We start from the raw sequence: 27,512 nt of genomic DNA, 5'->3' as shown, positions 1-27,512 counted from the left end.
CACATAATAGAAAATTATCGATGTCTTACTGTGTGGCTTAAGAGACTTGTGTGCACTAGTATTCTAGTTATATTATATCGTTCGGAAAAAACAAGATACAGGTGAATACTGCCCGTATAAGCGACGCAACAACAATAAAATTGGGATGATAAAATCATACTAAATAAGAAATATCACACCATACGATGGAATGTTGCAGCCATGCGTCTTGGAAACGAAAGGATTCTGTTTTGAAAGCAGTGGAACATCCTATCACACGCTCGTGCCTAGATGCCAAACGGTTATTTACACATAATAATTCAACTTCCCTTAACAGCTAGCAGTGACTCATCGGACGATGTGATGCATGAGCCAGCTCTCGATTTCTAAACGCGATTGATATATCGTCGGTTTATGTGGTGGTAAAAGTGGTTCAATTCAAATACCTCCACGGTACACTAACCTAGGTTAACTTTGTTGTTATGACTTATTTTATGCACTAGGTAGACAAGCATTCATTGTCTCCGGCACGTGGGCGTCCCAGTGAAACCGACGCCCGGCTGATATTATCACATACATGAAATGGTGGTTGAAATGGTGCTACGAAAAATCTCTCCCTCACAATGCACGGCACTGAAGCATTTCTAGGACGAAGGCATCGATTAGCTGTATATCCGTGGCACACTCGTGCTGGTCGCCACAGCTAACGATAAAAGTATTAAGCTAGAAAGCAACACTTTCGTGTGTGGCGTTGCAGCACGACTACATTTCAAATCGTCTCTAGGATAGAAACTGTCAGGCGGTGCATCCTCGCTAACCTTGCACCTTTCACCACGCCGTTCGAATTCGCTGTTGCACACCTCCTTGCACGAAGGACATACGACGGCCCCACGGTGCAGCCAACCCTCTGCCATCAGCTGTACCTTAAGCTTTTGGCCGGCAAAGTAGCACTCGTACGATTTATTCGCGATCACAATATGCAACCGGCCCTGTTGGCAGCGATACTGATAGCAGCCGGAACCCCAGTGCTGCCATTCGCGCGTTTGTCGGCAAGAACGCTCCTCCCACATGTTCTCACTGTGATCGAAGCATTTGGAGGTGGGCCCATAGGATTCAAGGGCAAAGTTTTTCTCGGGTTCTGGAAAACCAAACGAATAGTTAAGTCACAAATCGCGTTCCTCTCCGATTCGTCGCACAATTACTCACTTGGGTTGTTATCTTCGAACTGGCACTGTGATCCTCGTACGACCACATTTTTGCTTCGCCAAGTAAACTCCTGGATATACGGGCAGTGATCGGCCAGCGAAACAGAGCCTCCATAGTAGCCTTCCTCCCCTACAGGTACATGTGCTAGGGAGTCGAAATTTTGATACTGCGGGGATAATGGTGCAGTGTGGCGTACCAAGTTGCACAACGCCACCGAGCTTCGATCATCGGTGCATTCCGTTTGCAGTGGATCGCGTTTTACCTTTGCACAAAACGGATGTATCGAGCGACCCCTGTAAACACATTAATTAGTATAACAAGGTGTATAAAAGGTGGCTAATTTAGGTTTCACGAAAGATCTACCTTAACGTGTTGGCAGTGATCCAGTCCTTACAACTCCGCATGGCAAAATTACAACCAAGTCCACGACCCCATGTCAACGGTGATGCCATGCTGTAGTTGGCCTTGTACCATCCCGAGTCCTCCATCAGTGCGAGGGTTATGCGCGAAAAGGCCGAACTTTGCGTGTGTGTGCCCGTCATGGCTTCGTTTTCCAGCACTCGCTTTTCCCAGTGGGTTAGGGCCGTTCCTTCGCCTCCTTGGTCCTCCAGTTCGGCACCTTCCAGCTTCTGGCAGCTGAAATGATCGCGAACTTCTCGTACAACTCGCGGTGTCACAAACATGTCGATCGTACGAATTATTGTGCCATCCCGCACGGCCCAGTCGGTGCGAACGACCTTGCGAATGGTTTCATTGCTCCACTGGTGTATCTGGAACCTGTGCATTTGGACAGCAGCAAGAAAAGAGTTAATGAAAGCCTAAGAAAATGTACAGAACACAGTAAACAGCTCATCATACTTTTCGTTCAAATATGGTTTCCCGGTGTCAGGCTTCCGGGGTGTCCGTGGAGTGCCATCGTCATTCCGAAAGAACGCGTACAGGCTAACGGAAAACCCAAGCGCGTGCAGGATCTCGTGCTTTACCGTCGAGAGTAACGTCTGCAGTTCCTGTGGTTTTGTGCTGATGCTGTCCGGGCATAGATTGGCATGGCCGGCGATCGGGCGATCGAGAGCAGCTTCCTGCTGACAGTGTGCGGCGTATGCCACAGTCAGCCCTTTATGGCACCGTTCCGATTGTAACGCCGACACGTAAAACACAAAATCCGCATTCGAAATACCCGGACCAGCCACCGTGCTTGCGTCCTCGTGACAGTCCTGTCCGGTAGAATTGCAAACCCGACAGACCTGCAGTGGATCGAAGAAAGATTGAGAATAGAGTAAATAAGTTGGCAGAAAACCTCGCCTTAACTTCCGTTACTCACATCAAGATGATCTGGTGGGACTTGCACCTCACCGCACAGGGTTGCTTGCTTGCAGGAATCGATGCAATAGGTCATTGAATTTTTCACAAACACTTGGCTGCTTTCACACTTTCGGTTCAGTCTTATGATCTCCTTCGTCTGGCGTACCATGAGGGCCTGCTCCCAAAACCGTACCGCCTCTGGTAGAATGGTGTTCTGTGGAGATATTATTTCATGTCAAAAATCTCGTTCGAAGTAATGTATTCTGCTTCACCTACATTTATAAGAGAAAATTTATCCGTATCCAGCCGGTAAACGGACTCATCGTACACGATCAGTATGCGAAGTGGTTGATCGATACTACGTTTCCGAATCACATGCAAAGGTTCCAGCTGTACTCCGTGGATAACCTTAAAAGGGAAAATAAATAAAGAAAATAAAGCATCTCTGTGTACGTAGCATGTATTAGAAAGGTATAATCTTATAAAATAATGTGATCATCTCATAACATACAAAACATGATTTCGAAGCTTTAATTTACACGAGATAGCGGATTCCTTTTTTTTTGCTAAGCAACTAAGTTCTAACTCCATCAAAGGGATTGAACATAAATCATTCATGGATAGGATCTATTTGAAACTATCTAACGTGATGGAAAAAATATGCTAGACCGGTTTGGCGTTAATCTAAAATTAAAATCGATACGGACACAAAAAAGGAGCTTTCTGCTGAAAGTATCAAATCTACGACCCACCGTGTGACAAATGACTAGGACATAAAAACTGTTCCATTTCGAAAGTTGCTAGTGTTGGCGTGATATAGAAACAAATTGTAAGGCAACAGTTTTAATCTCGTTTCTCAGCAATCAATCGTACAGCTTCAACGTTCGTACGTAAGCATAGTACCGTAAATAATTTGTATGTGAACCCTTGATGAAAATTTGCTCCAATTTCTGAAATAGTTCATAATTTGTACGCAAATTGTGTAAAATACAAACATGTTATACGTTAATTTCTTTTACTCTAATTGGGATTCAATTAAATATAAATATTAAAGTTATTCAGATAGTATCGATGTTAAAAGCTATTGTGTATATTTTAAGGAAGACAAAAAGAGTTTCTTGCACTCAACATAATCGATTTACTCTAATGCCCTGATTTAACCAATGTACAAATCTTGGAGACCCTGCAGCTTGAGATCATGTTCTGTCTTGCTATTTGCACCAGATGACTACCGATCCAACGGGACAATCATTCTGTAGATCGCGATTTCTCTCCCTGCACGATCGCAGATCGATGCAATCAGCTGGCAGAGTCATTACCAAACCAATTACTTGCATGCAAGAAGGCGATCAGCGGAAACTGCCCTGTTCAAAGCGAGATCTCACGAAGTGACCCATTTGGCTCGAACAAGTTTTAATTTTCGTCAACTCACTGTGAGAGAAAAACCAACGCTGACCGTCGTAAATGATGCATGCTGAGAGACTGTATTAAACGGATACAAAAACACGAAATTAAACGCAGGAATTAGAGGTTACCTGCCACCAAAGGGACGTCATAGATGAATCATTCAGCAATGGGACTGCGAGCCATTCAGAAGCCGCGATTAAATTGCCAGACACGCTATTCTTCCGTTCACGCTCTGCCAATTCTCTATACTTTCCCAAAAGCGAAAGGATTGACAGAGTGTTAGCGAAACCACTCCCTTCGATTCCTACATCGCACCCGGTAGGGTGGGTTACGTCATTTAATGTCGAAGGACAATCCAACATGGCTATACCGGTTTGCTACGGGTTATATAGAATAGGTAGCACGTTGGTTACACGTTTCGTAAATCGTTTTGCGTCTCTACGGATGTATCTGTACGCAAACATAACATCGAGGTGCATCAGTTGCATTTTTGGTGATGACGTTTCGATTGATTGATGCCTTTTGGAAGTCTTTCAGTATGATAAACGATTCAAAAAGAGACCTCAAAGGATATGAGCACAATGGTGTTCGCTGTTTCCTTCAAAGTCGTCCGCCAGACAGGGAAGTGATGATCATCGTCCATCACCGGCAACGAACGATGTAATCATTTATACAATTTCTCTCGCAATTGACGCCTCCTAAACATCTCCGACGCGAAATTTCCGACCGCAGTAATGGAAGATTAAAAAAAAACTGCTCTTGCTCTTGAGGTAAATAATTCCACCGGCAGGGAGGGAAAAACAAAAAGCCGAAACAATTCCCTCAGGTTACGAAACGACTGATAGCGAAAGTGTAACGTTGCCGATGGTTGAGATGGTGTTTTCGATGACGGTGGTTCGCGATGACGGCTGCCCATTGGCGGTTACGAGGCGATCGGAAGCTTTTTTTTTCGGAAAGCCCGTGAGGAAAAGAGGCTATTACACTTCATACGAAAATTGCGATAGATCGTTCACTGTTCGCCCTGGCCGGGTCTCGGAATCGAACAAACGAGAGGAAGCGTTATCGAATTCCGGCAGAAGATGAGGAGGATGTGATAAGAAACTGCCTTGCCTGGAGTTGTGCACGTGAAAATGCACCCAATATGCTTACATAAACTCCCAACAATCCATTTCTGGTTTTATGCGGTTGCTAATGCTATCAAACAGCAAAACAGGAAGTCATTTCGAAGACCCATAATTATTACAATACCACCTGGTTTGAACGAACATTTTAATAAAATCACATCTTCACACTCGCATCGGTCTCTCGAACTTGACCGTCCACCGGTGACATCCGTTTCCGAGCAAAACGTTCGTTACGGTTAGCGAAGCGTAAGCTGACCTGGCCATTTTCATGGCCATGATCGCAGCGTTATAGCGATGGGGTTGTGATGAGAGGAACTCAAACAAAAACCCCGAACTTACTAGCGCAAGGTCCGATTTTTGTCGGCCCTTGCCTTCGAAGGGCGTTTTGGTGATTTTGCAGTCGCGATCGAATCGCTACGTTAATAAAGCGAAACGGTAATTTACTATAGCTAACAAAAATGCACATTATTTAACGTTAAATGCATTGCACGTAATTGTATGCCACACACTACATGCTTTTGGGTAAATTATTTTGACAAAACGCTAAGGTAATACAGACTTTTCCGCTCATTTTCCGGAGCACTTGGAGAAGGGCTACCAAAAATCTGGAGCATCGACAACAAGCCCGTTACGTTAAGCCTCCCTTCGGTTCTCAAGCACCACGAGTTCGTTCGCATGCAAAAAAAGAACCCACCAGCTGACGGGTTGGTATCGCAAACCGGTACCATTTTCGCCAAATTATCCACCCCGGGTCTGTTCCGTGACGGTACCGTTTAGTGGCATTTCCCGTCTGCAAACCGGGTGGGGATTCTAGCGTGCGCAATCGACCCACAGCCTGCAGGGCGACAGCAAAAGGTGGTGGTCTTAATTTGGCCACTCCGATGCGGTGTTGCGTGGCCGGATTCGTTTGCATCCTGCGACGGTTTGCGATTCTGTCGCCGTAGGCATGTGATCGCAATCCCAGTCGAATCGCGATTCGCCGGCCTGGTCAGGGCCACAGAGTGGAGTGGTTGTCGATCGTACCACCGCCCGAACCGGTTCACATCAGCGTTCATGACGAAAAAGCAAAAAAACAAATCGTCCAAACAACGATTTCATTTATTCGAAACCGAAGCGAAGTGAAACGGAATTTTCACAAAACCACAAACGCCGGCGCACAATGGATGCGAGTGTGCTTTTTTAAATACATGGCACACGCGTTTTGCATATGAAACGGCATAAAACCACGGTCGCTTCAGTATTTTCCTGTCTGTATCAAACGTGACAGATTCCACCGTCCAACGATCGTCACATCGACGATGTGGATCTGTACGCAGTCTAATGAAGCATTGAGCATTAGGTTCGATTTGAATGGCGGGTTTTTCTTTCCCATTGTATGATGAACCGATCGCATGCAAACCGTCTGGTGCACGTTTTCCATCTGAGACGCTTCCAGCACCGCAAACTGACGGAAGCGAATGCATAACGCAACTCTCAGCTCGATAAAGTCAACAGAAACAAACGCGCCCTTTTATACACGGTGCCAGTTTTGTCTCAACCATCGATCTCAGGCTTCAATCGCGTCTACGGAAGGGTTTCACTCCATTTCCAATGCCACCGGCGTCTGCGGCAGATGCCAACTCGAAGCAACGCCACACATTATTAGCAGACATATTGAACGGATCGGTTGTACAAGATCGATACCGGGCCTACTGACGACAGGGTGCGATTAATTAAACCATAAATCTTGTACGGTTTGCTTGGCGCACACAAGGAGCGCTTGTTTTGTGGCCCAGACTCTTCTCCTCTGCTGGTAGTTTGTTGGAGTGACTTTTACAAGATAAAAACAAAAAAAAAAACCGCGGAAATAAAACCCACGATCGGGCTCATGATCACTTGGAATAACGGGCGCAAAAAAGGTACATTGCGAGCCCGAGTGGTCGGTACCGTGACTGAACATCTTTCATCACTTCCTGAAAGCCTCGCTGATTCAATTGCGCTCGATCGAACACCAACCAAGGTGGCGTCGTTGGACTTGATCTGAGACGAAGGCTCGACTATCAGCAGCTCTACGGGGACCAGAGACGAGTGTGAAATTCACCACAGCATCTCGTCCGTCTTAGGGAAAAGCAACTGAGGCGACTTTCGAAGAGTGCAGGTTTGAAAGTGCATCACCAACCAGTAAGGGATGGAATGCATCGTTGGAATTAGAACGATATGAGGAAGTAAGCACTCGATCAAGAGTGAATTTGCAATGGTCGAACTAACGTTCCATCGCTTCCGACGATCCTGTGACAACATGATGATGCTTAATGATGTAAGCAAACGAGCCCCCGTTAGTTTGGTTCGTTTTATTAGCCTCAACCGGGACGGATTGGGCCACTCGTGGTTCCGCGGGAAGCTTCCAACAAGGCAGGTGCTGCAGACTGCAGGTGACTTCGGCATGGGAACGTGGATGAGAAACGGCAATGCAAATGGTGGCGATGAAACCGTGCCATTCGCCCAAACGATCCCTCGAGGGGGACGACATGGAAGTATGGAGTAATGCTAACATTATGCCACTGCCGAGAGAGTCGGCCAATGTTGCTGACGGTAGGCCTTCGTCCAAAAGCACAGCGAAAAGCTTCCTCCAACCAGGACATTCAGACGCGTGGCGAGTGAGGCGAGAAACACTAACAGCGGCTTGTAAACTGTCACGGTTGTCATTGTTAGCCCTCGGGTTCCGCTGCACTTCGCAGACACACCTTCATGAGCCCTCTAGAGTGAGGGAGACGGCCCTCGAGGGCACCATTGTGACCGACATTCGATTATGTCACGGTAGAGCCACCGTTGCCGCTGTTCACAGGCATCAACCGAGATTACAACGGTCGCGGAACCGGCTGCAATGAGCGTGGCATGGTGTTTCGTTTTTATTTTCGGCTGGAAATTAGCCGACGGCCGTTGTTTGCACAGTTTCCATCCAAACGAGGGTTTCCCGGGCTCGAGGGAGTACAGATCGTGACGTGATGGATGGACAGAGATAAGTAAATATTTTAGCTCGCGTGAAAGTGAAACACACAACCAAACCACCGACAGTTTGGGCCGGGGTGAGTTTTGATGATAAAATAGACAAAACAACCCAACAAACCTAGTCACCGAGTATTGACTTGAAGTGGGTTGATGTGTGCCAGCAGAATTAACGCCTCATTGGCAACAACCGAAATTGGTTAGGGAAACATCGGGATGAAAGTGTTCGTTGTAAATGCGTTAATCTATCGGCTAGCGATGGCCTTTGCTACCTTTCGAACTTCCTGAGGCATAATCGATTAAATTCGATCATATAACAATGCGAGAAAAACAATTGCTGTTGCAAAATCGTTCTATGAACTTGTGAATACTGGCTTTTGGAAGGTCATTGAAAGTACTTAAGTATAAAATAATAATTGTAGCTAATCAATTCCATACAATTCACTTGCATATTAATCTGTGGTAATAAATGAACGTTTTAAACGCAAAGATGATTCAGTGGGAGAACAATCCGGAAACCATTGCAAGCTAGGAAATGCAAGCCAACCACCAGTTGCTAAGTAAGGAAAAAGCCAGTAACCTGACGTATGGCAGTAGGCTAGGCAGAAAAACCAAGAAACATGACACATGCCAACCAACTCGGGAGAAAATGCAAGATATTTGACACATGGTAATAGCCTAGGAGATAAATGAATAAATGACGTATCAATGAAACGCTCAGCCCGTTATCCAAGATCATTAATTTCTAGCGATAGCTCTCAAGCAAACAATGCAAATGTACGCCATTACGACCGTTCGTTGATCGCGTCGAGCCTGCACTTTGCGCAACCACACGCAGTAAGCGATAAGCATAAACGGCATTTTCTCTCCAGCTGCTCTGGGAAAACCACGCACACGCCCCACGCGTGTCAAGATGGCGGTTCACCTAAGCAGCAGAAGCTAATAGAACCCGTTTGTGCGCTTCTCGGGCGGTACTTTCTTCGTGCGACACTACCCGCGTACTTCACTGCGCTTATCTGCTATCGCGCGCGGCTGCTACACCAGCACGAGAAAGCTGATAAAAGTGAAAATGACTGCACGGTGATATGGGTGACGGCCGGCTGACCGCAGATCAGCGAAAGTGAAATATCATGTCGTTATGCTGCAACGCATGGGCAGCTAAACTTCGCGGTTGATGGGCGTGTCGCGGGCGCCCGGTTTTGCAAAAACCGCATCGAAACACAGTGCCGAGCAAACAAATTTTGCAAATTTTAATCATTGTTCAACCGTGCGACGTCGACGCAATTTTTCCGGCTTAGGAAAAGCAACACAATTTTGCTACACAATATTATTTCTGTTTTTTTTTGTGCACATTGATGATGTTCGTCAGTGACTGTGGATTTACTTCAAACAGGACACCTAATCCATGATGACCATGATTTCGAAACGACCAAAAAAAACCATCTATCTTCCCAGCGGCACTTTTCGCGCTCGCATGTATTTGACATTGGCCATCGAATGATATGCACACTTGCGAGAAGCTTTGGCCCACCTTTCCGTCTTAGGTTCCAAACAATCCCACTCACCGAGACCGCGAATTAAGAAGGACAGGGATTGGACCAATTTTTTTGCGGCTTCAAATCTTAACACCCAAAGTTGCCCGTGAACCAGTTCTGGAGGTGTACCCTTTTGACGAAACTGGTTTTTCCGCGACAGGATGGCTTTTCCGTGCAGCTAAGACAGCTTGGTCGAGAGATTGATGATATAAGGACGTGCAGGCGAGCGCTTTCTAGTTTTGGTTCGATCGAACTATCCGACCAGCAGCTGTTAGAAGCCTCTACGTGGGTTGACCACTGGAAACATGAGCCGGCGCACGTGCGGTCGATCTCGCCCTGAGTCTATAGTCGTGTTCCACCAAAGCCACAAATCCTGTGGCCAACGGAGGGAACCGCGCGGTGGTTGATTTATCGAGTGCAACGCGACAAAGGGCTGACCATTAAGGCGACTCTGGCGAGCCCTCTACTCGAGCTTACTGCACTTTCCCAAGCAAGGATCTTTCGGTCTCTGTCGCACTTTTTGGGACGAGGAAACGATATCGCAATCAAGCGAAAAGAAATAAAAACCCCGCACACACACACACGCTCTTGCAATGGAATCGCCATGCCAATGGACACCTGCCCCTTCCCCCCTCCCCACCTCTCTCTCTCGCGACGTAAAAAATAGCCTCCCACTCCCCCGTCCCAACCCAGGAAGCCCGCAGCAATAGGATGGAAAGTTGAAATCGTTTCTCTGTTGGTTTTTGGTCTTAATTTAGGAATTATTAATTCAACCGGAATGAGATTAGCGCTTGGTTCGGTGTTCGCTTCGCGCGAGCCTTCCCGTGGTGGGTGGAAGCTGGCAGGAAAGTTGCTCTCCGGTTGGGTGGGCTTTTGGGTGGCGTTGGGGTTTTGGGTGGGCTCGCGGTTTGCCTCTTTCCTTGCTTAGTTTTTCGCGCACACCAGAGTGGCCAGGGGCGGTTGGAATGGTGCCGAATATTCGCACGCTGCTCTAGGTGGGAGAAAAGTTGCAGCTTCCTTCTGCAGCGCCACGGATCGAGGGAGGATTGCAAAACGGTCGGTTCTTATTAATGTATGCAAGAAAATAGTTTTCGTTTGCCGTTCATAACGCGCGCCACCGAGGCTACACGGAACACAGTTCGGACGGCACCTTGGCGCAAATGTTGTGGAAACAAATAGACCTGTAAAATACGTATTTTTAAAGTGTTCGGAGAGGGATTAATATGCAGCGGGAGTAAACAATTACGATGCAAGTTAAATGCACTTTTTCGAACGGACAGTGGTGCACGTGAGTTGTGCTTTTTCAGAGGCATCAAGCGTGACCAATGCCATCATTATCATAAAGCCGATAGTGACTCGGCAACTCTGTGAACTAACGTGCGAAAAGTTGTGTTGGTCGAGTTGTCAAGATTCTGAAATAATTATTCTCTAGCATCCAAATATCTTAAGCTAGTTTTGTCCTATTACTGTTTCAATATTAAATTCAACTTTGGCGCTACCTTTTGTGGTTCTCAATCAAAAACCCATCCAGTTCATATTGTTGTAAACTACGTGCTGCATCCATCCATCGGTTTCACTTTTACCTTGAATTACTTTCAGTATCAATTAAACATTTAACAACTCACTTAGCCCCGGTTGAAAAGTCATGTTTCAAGGGTCATTGGCAAAGCGATGAATGTCAGTCATTAGAAAAGCAAATACAACTCAACTACGCTCTGCTTAGAGGACGGTAGCACGCAGGAAATGCCTAGAAAAACGTCATGTGTTTTCCGATGTGCTCATGAAAGCCTACCATTGCAGGCAGCAGTTTGGAGAGTTTTCCGCTTTCTGAAGAGAAAGCCCCCATAAAGTTCGGCGGATTTTCTTTGACTAGGCAACCGTTCAGTACTTATTAAAGCGCCGATGCCTACGACACGCGGCTGAACATTGCGCAAGGTACCGACGCATCAATCGCCACAAACTTTATTGACGTCTAGACGCGTTCATCATCACCCCCTTTGCATTGTTAGCTAAACAACGAATAGCTGCCTAACGAATGTGTATTCACACCCGTATCTCACCTCTCGAGCCACTTCTCGTGGTGATTTACATCTTCCATGTGTACCTCGGCGTAATTGCATCTTTATCAAGTTTGTTGGATGGTACCAGCGCTTCCGGTTTCGTGCGGCTTGGTTTTTTTTTATTCATCCAACATCCGACTGCATTTCTTGGGTTTCACAGGTACCGGACGTTCGAGTGGACGGTCGGGTCTCTTGCTATCTGAGGTACCGGCAAAACTGCGCCAGTGTTGCACGATAAATCTAGACTCTACAATCATGTCCAGCACATGTGGTGCATGGAACATGCTCCGGTAAAGTTTCGCCCTCGTGCCAGATGACGAAGAAAACTGAAACCACCCCACTGGGGGCTCACGTAACAGGAAAGGCACACGATGTAGTTGTGAGCTATAAATATATCCACCTTGAGTGTGCGCTACCGGCCATTGGGTTTACTAGATTACTTTATTAGGAAACGCTTTAAGTGTATCTTTCTAAAGAAAAACTATCAAATTAATGTGCGACATGACGTGACACATTTCCAGCCCAGTCCTGCTCAGAAAAGCAAAGCAAAACGAAAGCTGCCACTACAAAAGCGGCGTGGCTTCTCATTCGTCGTGAGCCTCTGTTTATCCATAAACAATATTAACTATTCACTGCTCTCGCGGAAACGACTCAACGCAGTTTCACCTCCACCGTGCAAACAAAGTCACGACGATCACTTCAAACAACAGACGGAGAACGGAGCTTTTTTTTTGACAGTTTCACGACATCACTTTAAATAACCCAACTCCTCCAACCATGCTGGGCTCGCTTGAGAGAGGATTTTGTTGCGTGCGTTCCATTGTTACTACGCCTGATGCTAATTTCTCACATCATTTCTTCAACGTACGCGCGCACAGCCAGACGACGATCATGATGATGATGGCAAATGACGACGATGATCGCAGGGACGGAAGCCGTTGACGGATCCCACTCAAAATTAGAGCTTGTTTGAATAATATCCAACCAGGGTGTTTGTTTTCGTTCCCCCTGTTGGTGAAATGGCACAAAAAGCATGATCGTCCGGGAGCAACAAACACACGATCATTCTAATGCCGGATACACAACCGGGTCGATCAGGACAATTATGAACACATTTGGTTGGGCAAAACGCTTGCATTCGGAGGCGATCAAAATTTCTTGATCTAGTGTTATACAATTATGATCGGTACCTGAGCTACCTGTGTTCGATCGTTGCGTAACTTTTTCGGCAAGTATCACCATCGCCCAAGCCCGCCGGGAAAGGTAGCACCATTCAAAGCCCATTCCCACAGTCACGCCGTCACGCGAGCCGAGGCTGAAACGATGTGCTGCAATTTTGCACCGAAATTGATTCCAAACGACCTCCCTCAAACGTGCACACACACACACACGTTGCACCTCGGTTCAATCAAGGCAGACAAAATGCGGGTCCCAAGCTCACAACGTGCATCGAGATCCACCGACCGTTTTGGAGTCACAATTGCTCGTAAGACCCTCGAAGATGGGATAATGTTTGATTCTAAATTTCGATAGTCCACTCGTCATCGGGCAAAGCGACCATCGATGATGGACGGCGTCCATCATCCGGATGCCGGTCATGGAAAGGTTCCATTCACGAGCCGACACCAGCTAGGTTTAGGGGCTTGGGCACGCGTTTCGGAAGGTTACGCAATTTGCGGGCGCGTACGGAATGGATGGAAAAACGTTCCATTGCTCGGCACGAATCAAACAATCAAATTTGGTAAGCCATCCTCACGATGGTCGCATCATTGCAGGCGAGGAGGAAATGAGGCAACGTTTGAGTGGGGAAAAGGCGCCATGCTGACGAGCATCCGGTCAGAAGTTCTTCCATATGCAAAGGTGCACCATCGGAGGCTGCTGCTCAGCTGTTGGATTGGTTATTATTTTATTAACCGCTTCTTGCTGGCAAAGTATTTGCTGAATTCGTTTCGAGCCCATGTAGCGTTAGGTAATTGCCAAGAAATTATAGGATTTCAATATGCAGAAGATTGCGCCTTTTAATGATGGTAATGTCGGTCAAATAGAGCCTAAAAAGGTCGTTATAAGATCTAATTTATTTCAGGTATTGCTAGCAGAGTAGCGTACAAATATCAATAGAATAGAAAACGGATGGATAATCAACTTTCAGCTTCTAGCTGCATCCCCCGGCAATTGGACAGCTAATGGGCCATCCTAACGACGTGAATTATCCGCCATCAAACTGCAGATATTTCGTCACATTCGAAGTCAACTAACGCGTACGGCTTGTCAGTTTTTGCACCTCCGTTTGAGCTGCGGACAAACGAAGATCGTGACATTGGCAGACAACTTTAGCGGACGTACTTTGACGAATGTTTTCACCCAGTCATGCTCACGCTTGACACACTTCGATGTGAGCAATCCCGTGAGGTCGGCTCTAGGGTCGTGCCGATAACTTCTCCCAGTTCGCGTGAATGCATCATCTTTTCCAGATAGTCACTTGCCTTCGCCCAAACCCTATACTTACGGCACATACGAGTCTCGCAACGCAAGAGACCTGGGGCTTTATGATAATCACATGCACCAGGCGTTTTGAAACTTACGCTAGCTGTCGATCGATTCTCGAACCCTTCACGAATGACGAGGGCTATGAATGCGTGCTCATCCCGCTCATGGCTAGCCAAACCAAGCTAGCTAATCATGCATCGGTCCATCAACCATCCCAACGAGCTCTGCTGCGGTAATGGACTCCATGCATCGCCAATCTGCATACATCGGCGGGCAAAGAGTGAAAGGTGTCCGATCCGATTGGGCGCATCATCCATCAGGAGAAAACGCACTCACAATTTCCACAGGGCGGCGAAATAATAAGTGGAGAGGAGCAATAATAAAAAAAAAACCGCGACCCATTTGTGTGCCGCTTTGCATCAGGCGAGTTTGGCGAACCGCACGTGGATCTTGAATGCAACAATCGTGCGATCGTCACTCTGGCCGCCTTTCTATCCCACGTGGCCGTGTACGTAATGAACAGGGCAATGGCGCGAAGGCTAATGAAGACGTTGGCTCACGTCCACGGGGTGCCGTTATGGTACCTTTTTTGCACGATTTTGCATACGGGCGTTTTGTTGACGCTTTGGAGCAAAAGCTTCGTCACGCAGAGGCGTTGTTGTTCCTTTGATCGAAAAGATCGTTAAAGTGAGTCGGCTTTATCAACTCGCGATAAAGACGAGTGTGTGTTTCACATTCGTTTCAAACGTTAGAAAAACAATTAAACGATATTTTGGTAACGGTAACGGAGAAAGTTTCCTATTACGAGTCCGATGCAAATTTCCCATTTCCAGCTAATGCATCACCAATGCATACAAACGGGGTTTGGTCAAAGATTAAACGTTTATAAGACTTTTATCAGCTGCCATTAAGCGAAACGGGCGAAAGACGAAAAAACAAACCCCATGTAAAGTTTTTCTTCATTTCCAGCGCCAACGCGGAAGGCTCGTTCGGATATGGCTCGCGGTCTATCAGACTTTATGGTTTTAACGCTAAAAGAATCGAGTTGCATAAAAAAGGTTAATGTGAAAGCATCTTCGAACGTGTTCAGAAGAATTTTTTTCACCCTATTTAACAGATAAGCTATGCATACACATTAGCGAAATTTTATACGAGCGGTGTAGCTTCGGTGAAAGCATCCACCTCGGGATAGTGCGAACGGAGAGATCGCTAATTTATGCATTGATGAGTGAAAAATCGCGAAAAATACACCTCCATGAATAAATCTATTCCTTCGCTACTTCTTCACGCCTCAGTTTCAAACAAGATGTTCTACAAACACGAGACATTGTGGAGGATAATCCTACTGGAATCTACTCCAAACCCCAATGTTTGCTCTGACCGCGATAATACATTCCCAACGCATTACCTATCTATCATCGCTCAACGGTATTGCTCACATAATGTCCCGAAATCGCGACACGATCCCACAAGGAAAACACGCATCCCCTCCTCGAATGCGGTGTCAATTGGTTGGTGTTGCATAATCGAGACCTTCCTAGGGGTGGAGCAAACAAAAATCACCGCTATCAACAACACCGAAAAAACCGGATTTCTTCGATGGATTCGGTCAACTGAATTCCTCGTCGTTGGGTGGTAATTTTCATCACGCTTTTAGCGCCGAATCGACCCTTACCCAGTGGCCCCCCTGAAACGGCCCGAACCGAGCATGGGATAAGACACGCCGTAAAGCCCAACCAGGGAGGTCGTTCCCGACAAATCGATATTACATCAAGGTTAGGCGCCTTTCCCCGGGCTCGTGATGTGTCCCCGAAATAAAAAACCGCCCCCCAAAACGGACCAAAAGGTGAGAAACGATTAAATAACCGCTTCATTTCACTTTCAGTCGAAGATGATGCACAAAACCACCGCCATCGGCGTACAATTCGTACACACCGCCGGTTGCGTGTCACGGATTGACCCGGGATGGCAACAACCTGGCGGAGCTTGCTGGATCCTGATGACACCACGGGAACGGGAACATTTCGTCTAGTCGGCATGCAGACGGCACGTTACGAGTTACGAGACCTGCATGCCGTCGAGGATGGCCTCGTGCTGACATCGACACCCTAGCTGTCCGGCTAGTATGCTAATCAACCCGATCGATCGATCGATCGAGACGATCGAGACGATCGAGACGATCAAAGCCACACCCAACAGGAATGCCAATGCATTGCGAAGGAGCTCGTATTATGTGCCGGACCTTGGGCTTTCTCGCGTGCACCCGGGCATCGTAACGTCTAAATCAATCCATCGGTCGGGAAGGTAGCTATCTTTCTTACTATGTCGTCGAATGATGCATTTCAATTACACAATTTCCAGCCCGGCACAGCGCTACATGTACTACAGCAAACTACGACCGTTGGTTTGTGTCTCACACTGGGTGACATTTGATCCGGTTCCAAAGCGTACGCGTGACATTTGTTTGCCTTCCCGAATGGCCTCACTCTCGAAAAGTGCACCTGAACGTCTCTCCCTCCGAGTGGCTCGTGGTTCGTGAATTATAATAATCGATGCAACCTGTTGCCGGCTAAAGTTTACCGGGTTTCTTTCCTTGCGGGATGCGGAGGATCCGAGCGAAATGTCCTCCGAAATGTCACCCGGAATACGCGAGATCAGGCGCGAGTTACTGCACGCTGGTTGACGTTTACTCATGGCACACCTGAGAAGAACACACGCTGATGACGCCGGAAGGGTGCTTTCTTATTTGACCTTGCACCTGGAGGGTAATTGGTTCGTGGTGGCTCGAACGCGTACGGGTTTTTACTTTCACCGGACGCACCCGGATGGGCACTCGGAAGGTCTCGTTCACAGACCTTCATCATGGGCGGACTACGAGGGCATGTTGGCGATTGTATCATCGAAGGAGCTGTTTGAAGGCGTTCTGCTACGGCTTAAACGGGTCGTCTGTTTGTTTAATAATGAAATGGGGTAGTTAAGATAATTGCAGCTCTTACTCGAGGTGCAGCAGACGCCTCGAACTGTGTTCGAACTTGCAACGATCGCAATCGGCATCTGCAGTTGAGTCGAGGAGAAGCTAACCCACCTGCAAGCTACCTCAAGTGGGGGTTTATTAAAAGCGGAGGGAAGCCCATAAATAAATAGTTTCCACATTGAAATGGGACGCACCAGAAGCGAGAACGATGCCAAGCCTAGCACGAAATGTTGCTAATCGTTCGACGTACAAGTTTATCTTTGCGTAACACCGATTGCCAATCGAGAAAGGCGAACGCATGCTGCATCCATGTGAACGCAAGACTCACATGTGAAGAAGCGATCGTTTCTCAGCCTCCAGTGGGCTTCTCACGCCTGCATCAGCACACATTAAACGCTTCTTTGAAACGGCCGTATACCAGTGCCTTTCTAGTACGAGCGAAAAACACACAACATTGTCAGCCTTTGCGAAACCGAATTTCGACCAACAACCGTAGCGGAGGTTGAGAACCAACCGAGTCCACTGGATGATGATATGATGCCTCGATGGAGACTCGTTGGGGACTCTGGAAAGAATGGATTCGGCATGGTGGTGCAACCGGACGAGAGCACCTAGGAGGCACGATAATTTAAGCAGCATGATGGAACGGCCGGAGGAATTAGACAAAAATTTATATGCTCACTTGAGCAATCCATCTGTGGTACATGACGTGGGTTGGAAGAATGCATGGAAATATAAAAACAAAGCAACCGATGACCTGACGTGTGCCTGGAATGGAGTAGTTTGCCTCTGCAGGAGGCCATAGTAGGCCGTTCTGGCTGTGATGTAGGGGAAACAACTACGAGACGTGCCCATATTTCTGATGAAGTTGTGGTTTACTAATTGGGCTGCTTGGGCGGCAGTGTGATTTTCTATCAGCTATTGATGTACTATGTTAGATAATCGCAATTATTTACTGGGCATTTTAGACCCTAATGACCAGGGATAACGGTTAATGTTACTCAACAGGCCCAAAAGAAAATTGAAAAGTGACAAAGATGACAAATAAGCTTTTAACAAGTTTTGTTCGAAACCGATAATGCTGCAGCGGCGTAGATGATGCTGTCTAAAAAAAGGCCAAACAAATCGAGAACGGCCAGAAAATAACCCTGAAATTTCTTTTCGAAAACAAAAAACCCTCTCAAAATTGGGGGGTTTCAACAACGCTTTGGGAGGGTCTCGTTAAGTCTTTTCTCTGACGGAACGCGCTAAAGTGGCCAGGCGCATAATTAACCTTCCGTTCCGCTGCGTCAAATGGAGCGCGGCTCGAAAAGAGAGGTGAAATAACTATCAACAACCATTTACAACCCTTCTATTCCGTCCACGGGGGCAGGAGGGTTTGGTGTTCTTTTTTGTTGTTATTGTTGTTGCCTGTTGTTGTTTCACGAATGTCTGTTAGTTCGTCATCGAAAAGTGAACGAAATCGAAAGCGTTTTGTGTCTTCTGTTTTTGCTCCTATTGTCCATTTGACATTGAAACACATTTCGCCGGCGTAATACGCGCCTAATGCTGCTAATGTTGCTGCTGCGAGCTCCAGGGCCACCCGGGTGGAGCTGATGAGAGAGGGTTGAATGAAACATATGGGTGGCGCGAGCGTTACCAGAAGCAATTAGCATTCATCTGCGAGTGGGGCCATCGTCACCCTGGGCATTAGCATTCATATGTTGCAACACGTCCGCAGATAAAATATAGAACACGCACAAACCCCATGTAGGGTGTTGGTACTGGGTTGCGAAATATTTGTCAAACACTGTAAAACTAGGCTGGTATTTAAAATTCAAATCACTGCCCTTTTAAGCTAACCCTTTTAAGGCCAGACGGCTACAAATGGCTGTCATCATCAGTAGTTCCTATTATTTATCACAAATCCCTTTTTTCGCGAGAATACTCATCTCGAAACATACATTTTCAAACCCAACGACCAACGCACGACTCTTTTGTCGTGCAAATTTGACCACCATGCAATCGAACGCATTTGTTTACGAACCAATAGCTCCCCCACGTGCGAAACACGTGACGAAATGTTCCCTGCAGGCGTCGTTGCCCGATTGGTTTGCGTAATGAATCGAAAAATCAAAACGCAACCACGCCATTGCGCGCACCAGACGTACGCGTTTACAATTATTTTCGGTGATTCCTCCGTTCGCAAAAGTAAACTTTTCCGTCTCGCTAGTGGACATTGTACCGCCTTATTGTGTTTTTCGTCCTCTTTTACCCAACCTTTTTTGCAGGGTGGAGTGGCTTGCAGATGGGAAACACGTGGACGATGAAATTGTCGGCGCGTTAAAAAAACCGACAGCGCGTTCGAGTCCGAGCACGCGCCAGAGAAGAAAAAATGCATTTAAACGAGCCGAACGAGGAGGCCTTTTGAAATCACGTGCCTGCATGGATCGTTAGTTGGGCAGTGGACGGTGTCCTCTAGTTGGCCGATCGACAGCTACCCATCGAACGCGCTACCGAGTGGCAAAAAGGGATTTGGGTTAAGTGAATGCACTGCGAAATTAGTCGATCGATCGCGAGAAAGGACGCGCCAACGTTACGGGGGTACACAATGTAAAGGCGATACTGTGTGAATCACAAATGACCTTCGAACTAATTTGCGAAAAATAGGGCTGACTAAGAAAATCCCTACAAAGCCTCTTACAGCTTTCACTCTTTCAACGGTCACTGTACGGGATGTTCCAGAAAGCTGTCACGATTGAAAGCGAAACCACCCAGCATGTGAATTACGACAATGAGTCATTTCGAATCGCTAACCTGAATCTACAACGCGCATACATAACACACATTATGCATGCCGTCACTTTCGATCGCTTCGCGTCGCCTTAAAACTAACATCCATTTTAGAACAGAACTGACGATTAGCCCCCGGTGGGACGCCATCCAACCCAATCAGGCGTGCAAGATAAATGATATAATTAATCATACTCTCGGTCAGGTGAGCTGGCACGGCATAAAGGATTGATTATGCTCATGCACGATGACGCAGGCGTGTGTCGTGAGACGAGAAGCCACGTCACGACACGGATTTTTGCGCTAAAACCGGTCGATTGGAGCAGCATGCAGCAGTACGTGTCCAGGCACACATACACAAACGGTCCTTTTTGCTTTCTGCCAGTGGAAACCGCACGCCATCTTGTGATGCACGAGACCGATTGAAGCATTACTGTCATTATTGTGCTAGCGATTATGGCGGAAGGAACGGAAGGAATATCATGGAAACGTTCTCACCGTTTCACACGGCGACGATTCGAGTTCTAATACGTCAAACAAACCACTTCCTTGAGCACCTCCAAAGCTAATGCAAAGCCAGTGAAGCCACCAATACCTGCGCTCAACCTGTAGGGCTGGCACTCCCTCGCGCGAATTCTTCGGTCACGATGTTCATACAATGCCAGGCAAAGTCTTCCTTAAGTGAGGCTGAAGCATGCTTTACCTACAAGTAAATCTCACAGGATCATCAATACTCGCCAACGCGCAGTTGAATGACGAACGGGGCATCAAAAAAACAGGAAACCCTCGAACGTGCGTATCAAACGCAATCCTTCAGCCGAACCCTTCGTGGGACTTGATTAGCATCAATTAATAGCGGTTCTATTCCGCAGCACTTGTGCACGGTGTCGGTGTTAAATTATTTGCTCCACCATCGGCCACACCTGTCCTCGTCGGGCTATAGTCGTCAGCGTACCGAGCAACTTCCATCCAAACGGAACGTGTCGAATGGAGCACCGTGGAGAGGTTCGAACACCGGTGAAGTTCCTTGTCGACGTGATCTGTGATCTGATTCTAACCCATCGAGACCAGACGGTGACCTTCGTTGGCCGTTACAATCCATTCTCCACCGGTTCTGAGCCGGTTAGCTGCCTGAATGGGCACTACAAGCCTGTGTTGCTGTGAAGCGTGGCCCAAACCAATATTGGCCCAAACCGATGTTCGAACGTAGGGTCTTGCTTTGAGCTACAATTTGTGCTTCCGATTTTTGGCCGTCTTTGGAGCCATTGCTTCGCCGCTTCAACGTGCACGCGAGTTTTCCGGCTTGCGAGGAGATCAAATTAGTGCTATTTTTAAGCCAATTGGACGAGCCTTTGGGGTTTTTGTTCCTTTTTGCTCTGCTACCGCTGGTTGCTCCGGTTCGCACCTTTAGATATGCTTCGGACACGGCTGGCTGGTTGGGGAATGGGAAAAAGGGGCTGCTCAAACCTACGATTTGCTAATGTCAAGTGCAACCCCTCTTGCCTTCAAGGACAAGCTTCGTCCGCGAACGATGGAGGGTATGTATTTAACGGGTTTCAGCACAACGTTCACACCGCTAGTACCTTCGATTGGGTTCTACATGCCATGCTCGGGTGAATCGAACCTCACTCAACGGCCCGCGGGGTTCGGTATGCAAATTATTAATTGAAAAAAGCTCCAGCACATTTGAAAAGAGCTTTCGCGAAGGAGTTGCGTTTGCAGGTCGCTCGAAAGGATCGCGACGATGGGGCTGTTTATGCGGTGAATCGAAACAACAAGGACTGGTTTGGAATGAGAGCAGGTTTTCTGTGTCAATTAGTGTGAGTTTGCATACGCAAATCTTACCGTAAACTATAACGCCTCCAGTGCTTCGAATCGATCGCCATCGATCAGAACGTCCAATCAACAACAAAGTATAGTGACCCGGAACGAAACGATCAAGGATGACCCGATATCTCCATGACAACGGCATTGCATGATAATCACCAAAAAAGAACAGAAAAGATGTGGATGACCATCAAACCGGAACATCATCTCCATTTATCGTACATTCGGTGCATGATCATCGTCAAGAAGTCCATCGCTGATGATCCTCTCACAAGGAAGAGGCAAAATTGCTAACAGCTTCCGAAACAACTCCGAAACGAAAATTAATTCCCGATTCCGATAGCAATGATTTGTGGCGCAACCTTTCGCTGTTGAAGGTTCCTCGTGTTTTGCGAAGGTTTTTCACAGACGTACGTTCCCTGAAAGGCCTTCCATCGGTTCGGTTCATGCGTCACAGCGTCACAGGACCGTAACGGATCATTCCAGCACACGCACACGGAAGGGCGCACGCGGTTTCTCCTTCAGCCTGGCACAACGCGAACGTCCGGAACGGCTTACCACCGGGTGCAGTCACCCACGAGAGCGAGAAAGCGCTCAAGATCGCGGCCAGCCACCGATAGATGGAATTGCCTACTTTTTCCTACCCCGAGTGCAGCCACCTAACGCGTCTAACCGATCTCGCACCGATCCGCCAAACGATCTGTTAAAGCAAACGGGGCGCATTGAAGAAGAAGGTCTTTCACTTTTTTCCCCACACACCAAAACCACGGTCTGATCCTCGCCTTGTGGCGGTGTTTGTGGGCGATTTATGAGCCAAGGTATGATCTGCAACCACTGCAACTGAGAAAGGCAGAAGACAAAACTGCAGCTAGCCCACGATCGTAACCGGTTAGCCACAGCAACATCGTGGTGCTTGTGTGCGGTTACTTGGCGAAACGTGGAAAAATTTCTCCATCTTAGCTGGGCGTTCATTCTCGCGAATGCGATGCGGGATTGAACCTTGACAATCGTGCGTTGGGGTGCCAGTGGTGGTGCAGGTCAGTGACAAAACCGCACCCTTTCGGTCGGTTGATCAAAAGCGGTGGGTTATGAATTTTTAGTTTCGCTTCCCTGCCACCCTGGCAGATGCAGTTTGCAACCCAAACGGCTTGGGCCGGTTATTGCTCAGGTTCAGCTACAAACGGCCACGGTCGGTTGATGTTCGATGGTGGCACACCCTTGTTCGGTGGCATGCCGCGTTCGTTAACCTTTTGTCGAAGTAACTCCCGCGGGCACCCAAGGCTTGCACAATGCGGTCGCAATGGAGCCCGCGGTTTTTCTTTCGTTTTGTGCGGATTTTTTGGATCGCGCTCAGCTGTCGCTGGTGGGTTTTGGGCGTGTACTCGGTGTGGTTTGGCATCGATCGCAGTTGGAGGTGTTTCTAGTGCTTCCAAATTCCATGGAATCGCGTATTTGCTAGGGTGGAAGAACACGGGAGCGTTCTTGTCGCTGGGTGTGGCTCTCAATTCAACGGGCACGCTGAAAAAACGCAACGCTAACAAGCTTTTGATAACCGCTTCACACGCTGCACTGTTTCGTTTAATGGTTTAACCAAAAACACCTCTGGTGAGGTAGAAATTATAGCCCCTGTGTGAAAAGAGTGAATTATTGTGCCACTTCACAACACAATCACATCGCTAGGGACAACAACAAAAATCCTTTAGGCTTCATTTTCGGTAACACGAAATTGCGAAAGCCTCCATTCGGTGGCACGTCACGATCCCAAATCAGCTCAGCTGCAGGAGCTTTTACCAGCTGCAAAGACCGCCCTAGATCGAGAATTGGCACCGAAATCAGCAATCAGCTTTGGACAATCGCAAAATCGTCCAGTACGCTGGTGTTGGAAACGAAAATTCAAATCCCAACACCACGATCCCGCGCTCGATGATTCAGCCCTTCGGCCTCGACCGCAACTGCTCTGCCATTTCGAGCTGCTGGCACTCGATCGTGATCGTAAGTCACGCCCCGGCTAGAATTATGCTACCACCGTCATCACTACGCGCTGAAAGGGATCGGTTCTTGTCGCACTGGGACGCCAAAATCTCGACGACGACGACGACTCAACAAACAATCGTCAGAGCGTGCCCCAAAACCCCACGACCTTTGGCACATGGTTCCAGCGAGAGGGCAATGTGGAACGATCATCACAACGGCAGGGCGGAAGGTTCAATGCGAATCCCAGCAAAAGGTCCGACTCGGTCTCTCAACCCCATCGAGAACACGTGCCGAGTGACGGGAATTATTGCCATCAAGCCTTCCAACGGCCGTGCGATTGTTTGTCGCGAAGAGAATGTATTTTTCCTCCCGGGTCACGAGAATCGAAAGGAAGTACGGTGAGGTGATGATTTTCAAACAATGCACCATCGTTTTCCCGTCATTTGCACCGAAATGTCAGTACAGAGAGTAAAACGGGGACGAAAAAGAGAAGATCTTATACGAAGGGAATCGCATCGAGAACGCACCATCGAACACGCGTTCGATTCGATTGGTTTGAAGCGAATTGTTTCAAGTTTAAGGGGCTCGTTGTGCTCCTGCATCGTGTAGAATAATTACCGTTTGTTCCACCAGCGTACGCACCCTCTTCATAATGTTCGTTTCATAAAACGGGCCACTTCGAGGAGAAAAGAACCTGCCCTCGAAGGGAACCGTAAGCGCCGGAAAACGTGACCGTGAGCATTAAAGCGACACCGCATTTGTCGCATTTCCGTGTCCCACGCTGGAGCCAGCGAACGAACCACCTTCTCAGGCCCATTTTCACAAGACTTTGTGAAGGCAAACATAAAGGTTCTCTGCTCGTGAGCGTGAGAATCTTTCACGATTAACGGGTCGTGTGTGGGTGACCTGAAGCGAAGAAGTCGCCCATGGACCGCCCTGCAGGGATTGTGGGGGTTCTTTTTTTTTGAGGGAACAAAACCTTCGCACCCCTTGCGAACGAGTTCTGGGGAACAAATGGAACTTTCGTGTAGTACGGTGCGCATTTGATGTGGTAAATATTTATTTACAATTCCACCGACCGATGGCGAAACTCGAATGCGATTGTGAGCTGTTTCGACAAGATATCGACCGCGTCCGGCGATATTGAGTAATCCTTCAAAAAGCACGTTCACGTAAGAAAAAAAGGGTGTTCCTACGCACTTGCGTTAGCGTACTTTGTTCTGAGTCTCGCACTCCACACCCTAAGGTGGAATTAGTTGTGGGATGGGAAGGGTTCGAAGAGATGGCCATTCATTCATCATTTACCATGATGCCGCCCGCGGGTTGTCGTCAGGTTGGACGTGAAAATTAGCAACAATTTATTCTTGCCCGCGGGTGGGCGTTTGTGGGTTCGCCGCTTCTCGCAAGTCCTCCGGACGCAGTGAAAGATCATTTGCAATCGCAAGTGATCGAGTGAGAAGGCTCGCGAGAAGTTCAACGATCGGATTACCCTTTACATCGACCAGGGACAATCAATCATCGTACGCGATCGTAGCTGGCGGAAACAAAAGCCAGGTGAAAACGATAAAGAAATCCAAAAATCATGCGAATGGGGGATAAATGTGCAAAACTGTTTTCTGTTTCAAGATCCAGGAGGAAATAGGTGTTCACTTACAAGTAATAAGTATCTTTCACATAGTAATGAACGGAAAAAGAATCGACAATCAAACATGATAAACTATAACGATAATGCGCTCAGTTTGGTATAGTAGTGGTATGGTTAAGAGACAGAATAAAGATAAAAGTTCTCATAAACTCAAAGGCCTCAATATTTTGTCTTGTTCCAAAATTTATAGTCCTTAAGTAGACTAGAAGTAAATAATAAATACATCATTCACCATAAATGCGTTGTACTCATACTTGACAAGCATTGATGAGCCATAAAATTGAATTAGACTTGCGCAGCATATTGTAAAATATCCTTTCCAGCGCTTGCTTCGTCTATGCGTTTTCCTCACGCCGCACAATTCGTGCCGGTAGCCAAACGCGGAACGTTACTGCAACATGGAGCAATTTCCACACCCCTTACAACGGCGTTTACTTAGTAATGGCGCATTCAAAGCATGCAGCCGCGTGCTAGTGTTGCTAACAAAATCAATCCACGATCGATTGCCAGTGGTGGTGATGATCGTGAAAACTACCAACCACAAATTCACCGATGATGATGATGATGATGATGATGATCGACCGAACGAATGAGGTGAGAAACCTGCCCCGGCAGTCGTTCGAACACCCAAACCCCTTTGCCCACTGACCAGAGCCGGCCGACCAGGCAGCATGAATTTCGATGCGACATTTAAGCGTGTTGTAAGCACAGCTCAACGAACCTGAGGTGGATAACGTAAATCAGCCGAAAGGAGTTGCCTGCATTTGCCTAGTCGAAGCACGCAAAGCTTCGCTATCAAATGCCAGCGCCTAACAAACATGTTGGGGTGGCTAAGGGCAGCTAGGGTGGCTTTTATGCGGGAGCCCAGTCGCGAGTTTGACTGAGGAGCATGTGCATTGTTGCATTGGGTGTTGAAAATACCGCACAAAAAATAACGGGCGTGTAAAGCGCATTTTTGATCAGCATATTCAGTGCGCATTTCGACAATCGAGACGACCTCCGGAATTGATTTTTTATAATGATTTTTGGAAGTTTTTCCATGCATCCTCGAATCAACGTCACTAACCACCCACTCTTTGGGAGCCCAGCAGGTGGAAGGCCACGACCACCGGCTGCATAATGATGATGATGGTGATTTCCGAAGCACTTAACGTGCTGCACGTGCTTTTTCGTGAGACGTGTAAAATATCGTACTGTGTTATTGCTTTATGTTGTAACAACAAATAGCTCTGAGGAAAGTGGCTCTTTGATAAATCAATGTTTCGTGTTCTACGTATCCTTACAGTGTGAATGAATACTTACAATTGTAAGAAGCTTAAAATAATACAATTAACTTCACTGAAAGCTAAACTAAAAGAGCTAAAAGCACTAAAAGCTAAAAGTACTAAAGAGCACTGTATGAGAAGAAAGGATTATTCATGCTTTGAATAACTATCAAACAAATCCTTTGTAGAAATGTATCCTATAAAAATATCCTTTTTCTATTAATTCAGACTGATTTGGAAGAAATAACTTCTAAGTTACGACAATCAGCTTAAGTGTTGTTAAGCACGATATTCAACGTTCACGTTCACGAGCTAGGTTCCCCATTTTCCCAACAATTTCTGACAATTGCGATCAACATTAAGATTAACAGCAACGATGATTAGTAGCTTCCGGTACTTTACTGACTCTCATTTCGCATCCGTACCCAACGCGTGATATCCAGCACTGCACGAAGGAAATTATTGCAACATCGTACAGTAGATTTAGGATGGATGGCGATTCAATTGAAACCACACTTACCTCATGCGCTTTCGGATGCTGATGATTGCAATGACCATCAGCATGCACGGAGTTGGCCACAACCAGCGAGCCGCAAATAATCATCCACACAAGAGCCACCGCTGCCACCGGTGAAATCCAGCATTCGAGCCTCGAAAAATCAGGACTCCGCAGCCAGTAACTGCCACTTTTCCGCCGCCAATGCTCGCGCTTATTGATTTTGCTACATGGCCACATTTCCATATCCTCGTTTCTCGGGTGTGCCGGCGCCACGGGTGACATTTGACGTTGTGAATAATTTTACCGAACCACAAATATCATCTAGTCATCCGGATTTGGCTGCCAGGCGAGCGATTAGTGGCAGCAGCACGAAGGATGCGCGGCACACACAAGGAGGAGAAGAAAAAAACTAAAATCGAGGACACCACTTCGTTACACTCGTCCACGTCCACGGGCGCACTCGCGATTGCT

The 27,512-nt window shown here is 47.3% G+C and overlaps 1 protein-coding gene across 1 annotated transcript; it reads right to left on the bottom strand.

Annotated features, from left to right (window-relative positions):
- Positions 1-393: 393 nt before the first annotated feature.
- LOC128730680 (leishmanolysin-like peptidase) lies at positions 394-27,323 on the bottom strand. The gene is made up of 7 exons (XM_053823755.1): positions 27,063-27,323; positions 2,764-2,895; positions 2,507-2,701; positions 2,044-2,429; positions 1,549-1,962; positions 1,186-1,478; positions 394-1,117 (listed from the first exon to the last, which is right to left on the bottom strand). Exons 1-7 carry the CDS (start codon positions 27,321-27,323, stop codon positions 642-644), a joined length of 2,157 nt encoding a protein of 718 aa, XP_053679730.1. The 3' UTR covers positions 394-641.
- Between the last annotated feature and the right edge of the window lie 189 nt (positions 27,324-27,512).

Source organism: Anopheles nili, chromosome 2, assembly GCF_943737925.1.
Source record: "Anopheles nili chromosome 2, idAnoNiliSN_F5_01, whole genome shotgun sequence".
Taxonomy (NCBI): Eukaryota; Metazoa; Arthropoda; class Insecta; order Diptera; family Culicidae; genus Anopheles; species Anopheles nili.
Note: the sequence above shows the minus strand (reverse complement) of the source record. Positions and strands in the feature narration are given on the sequence as shown.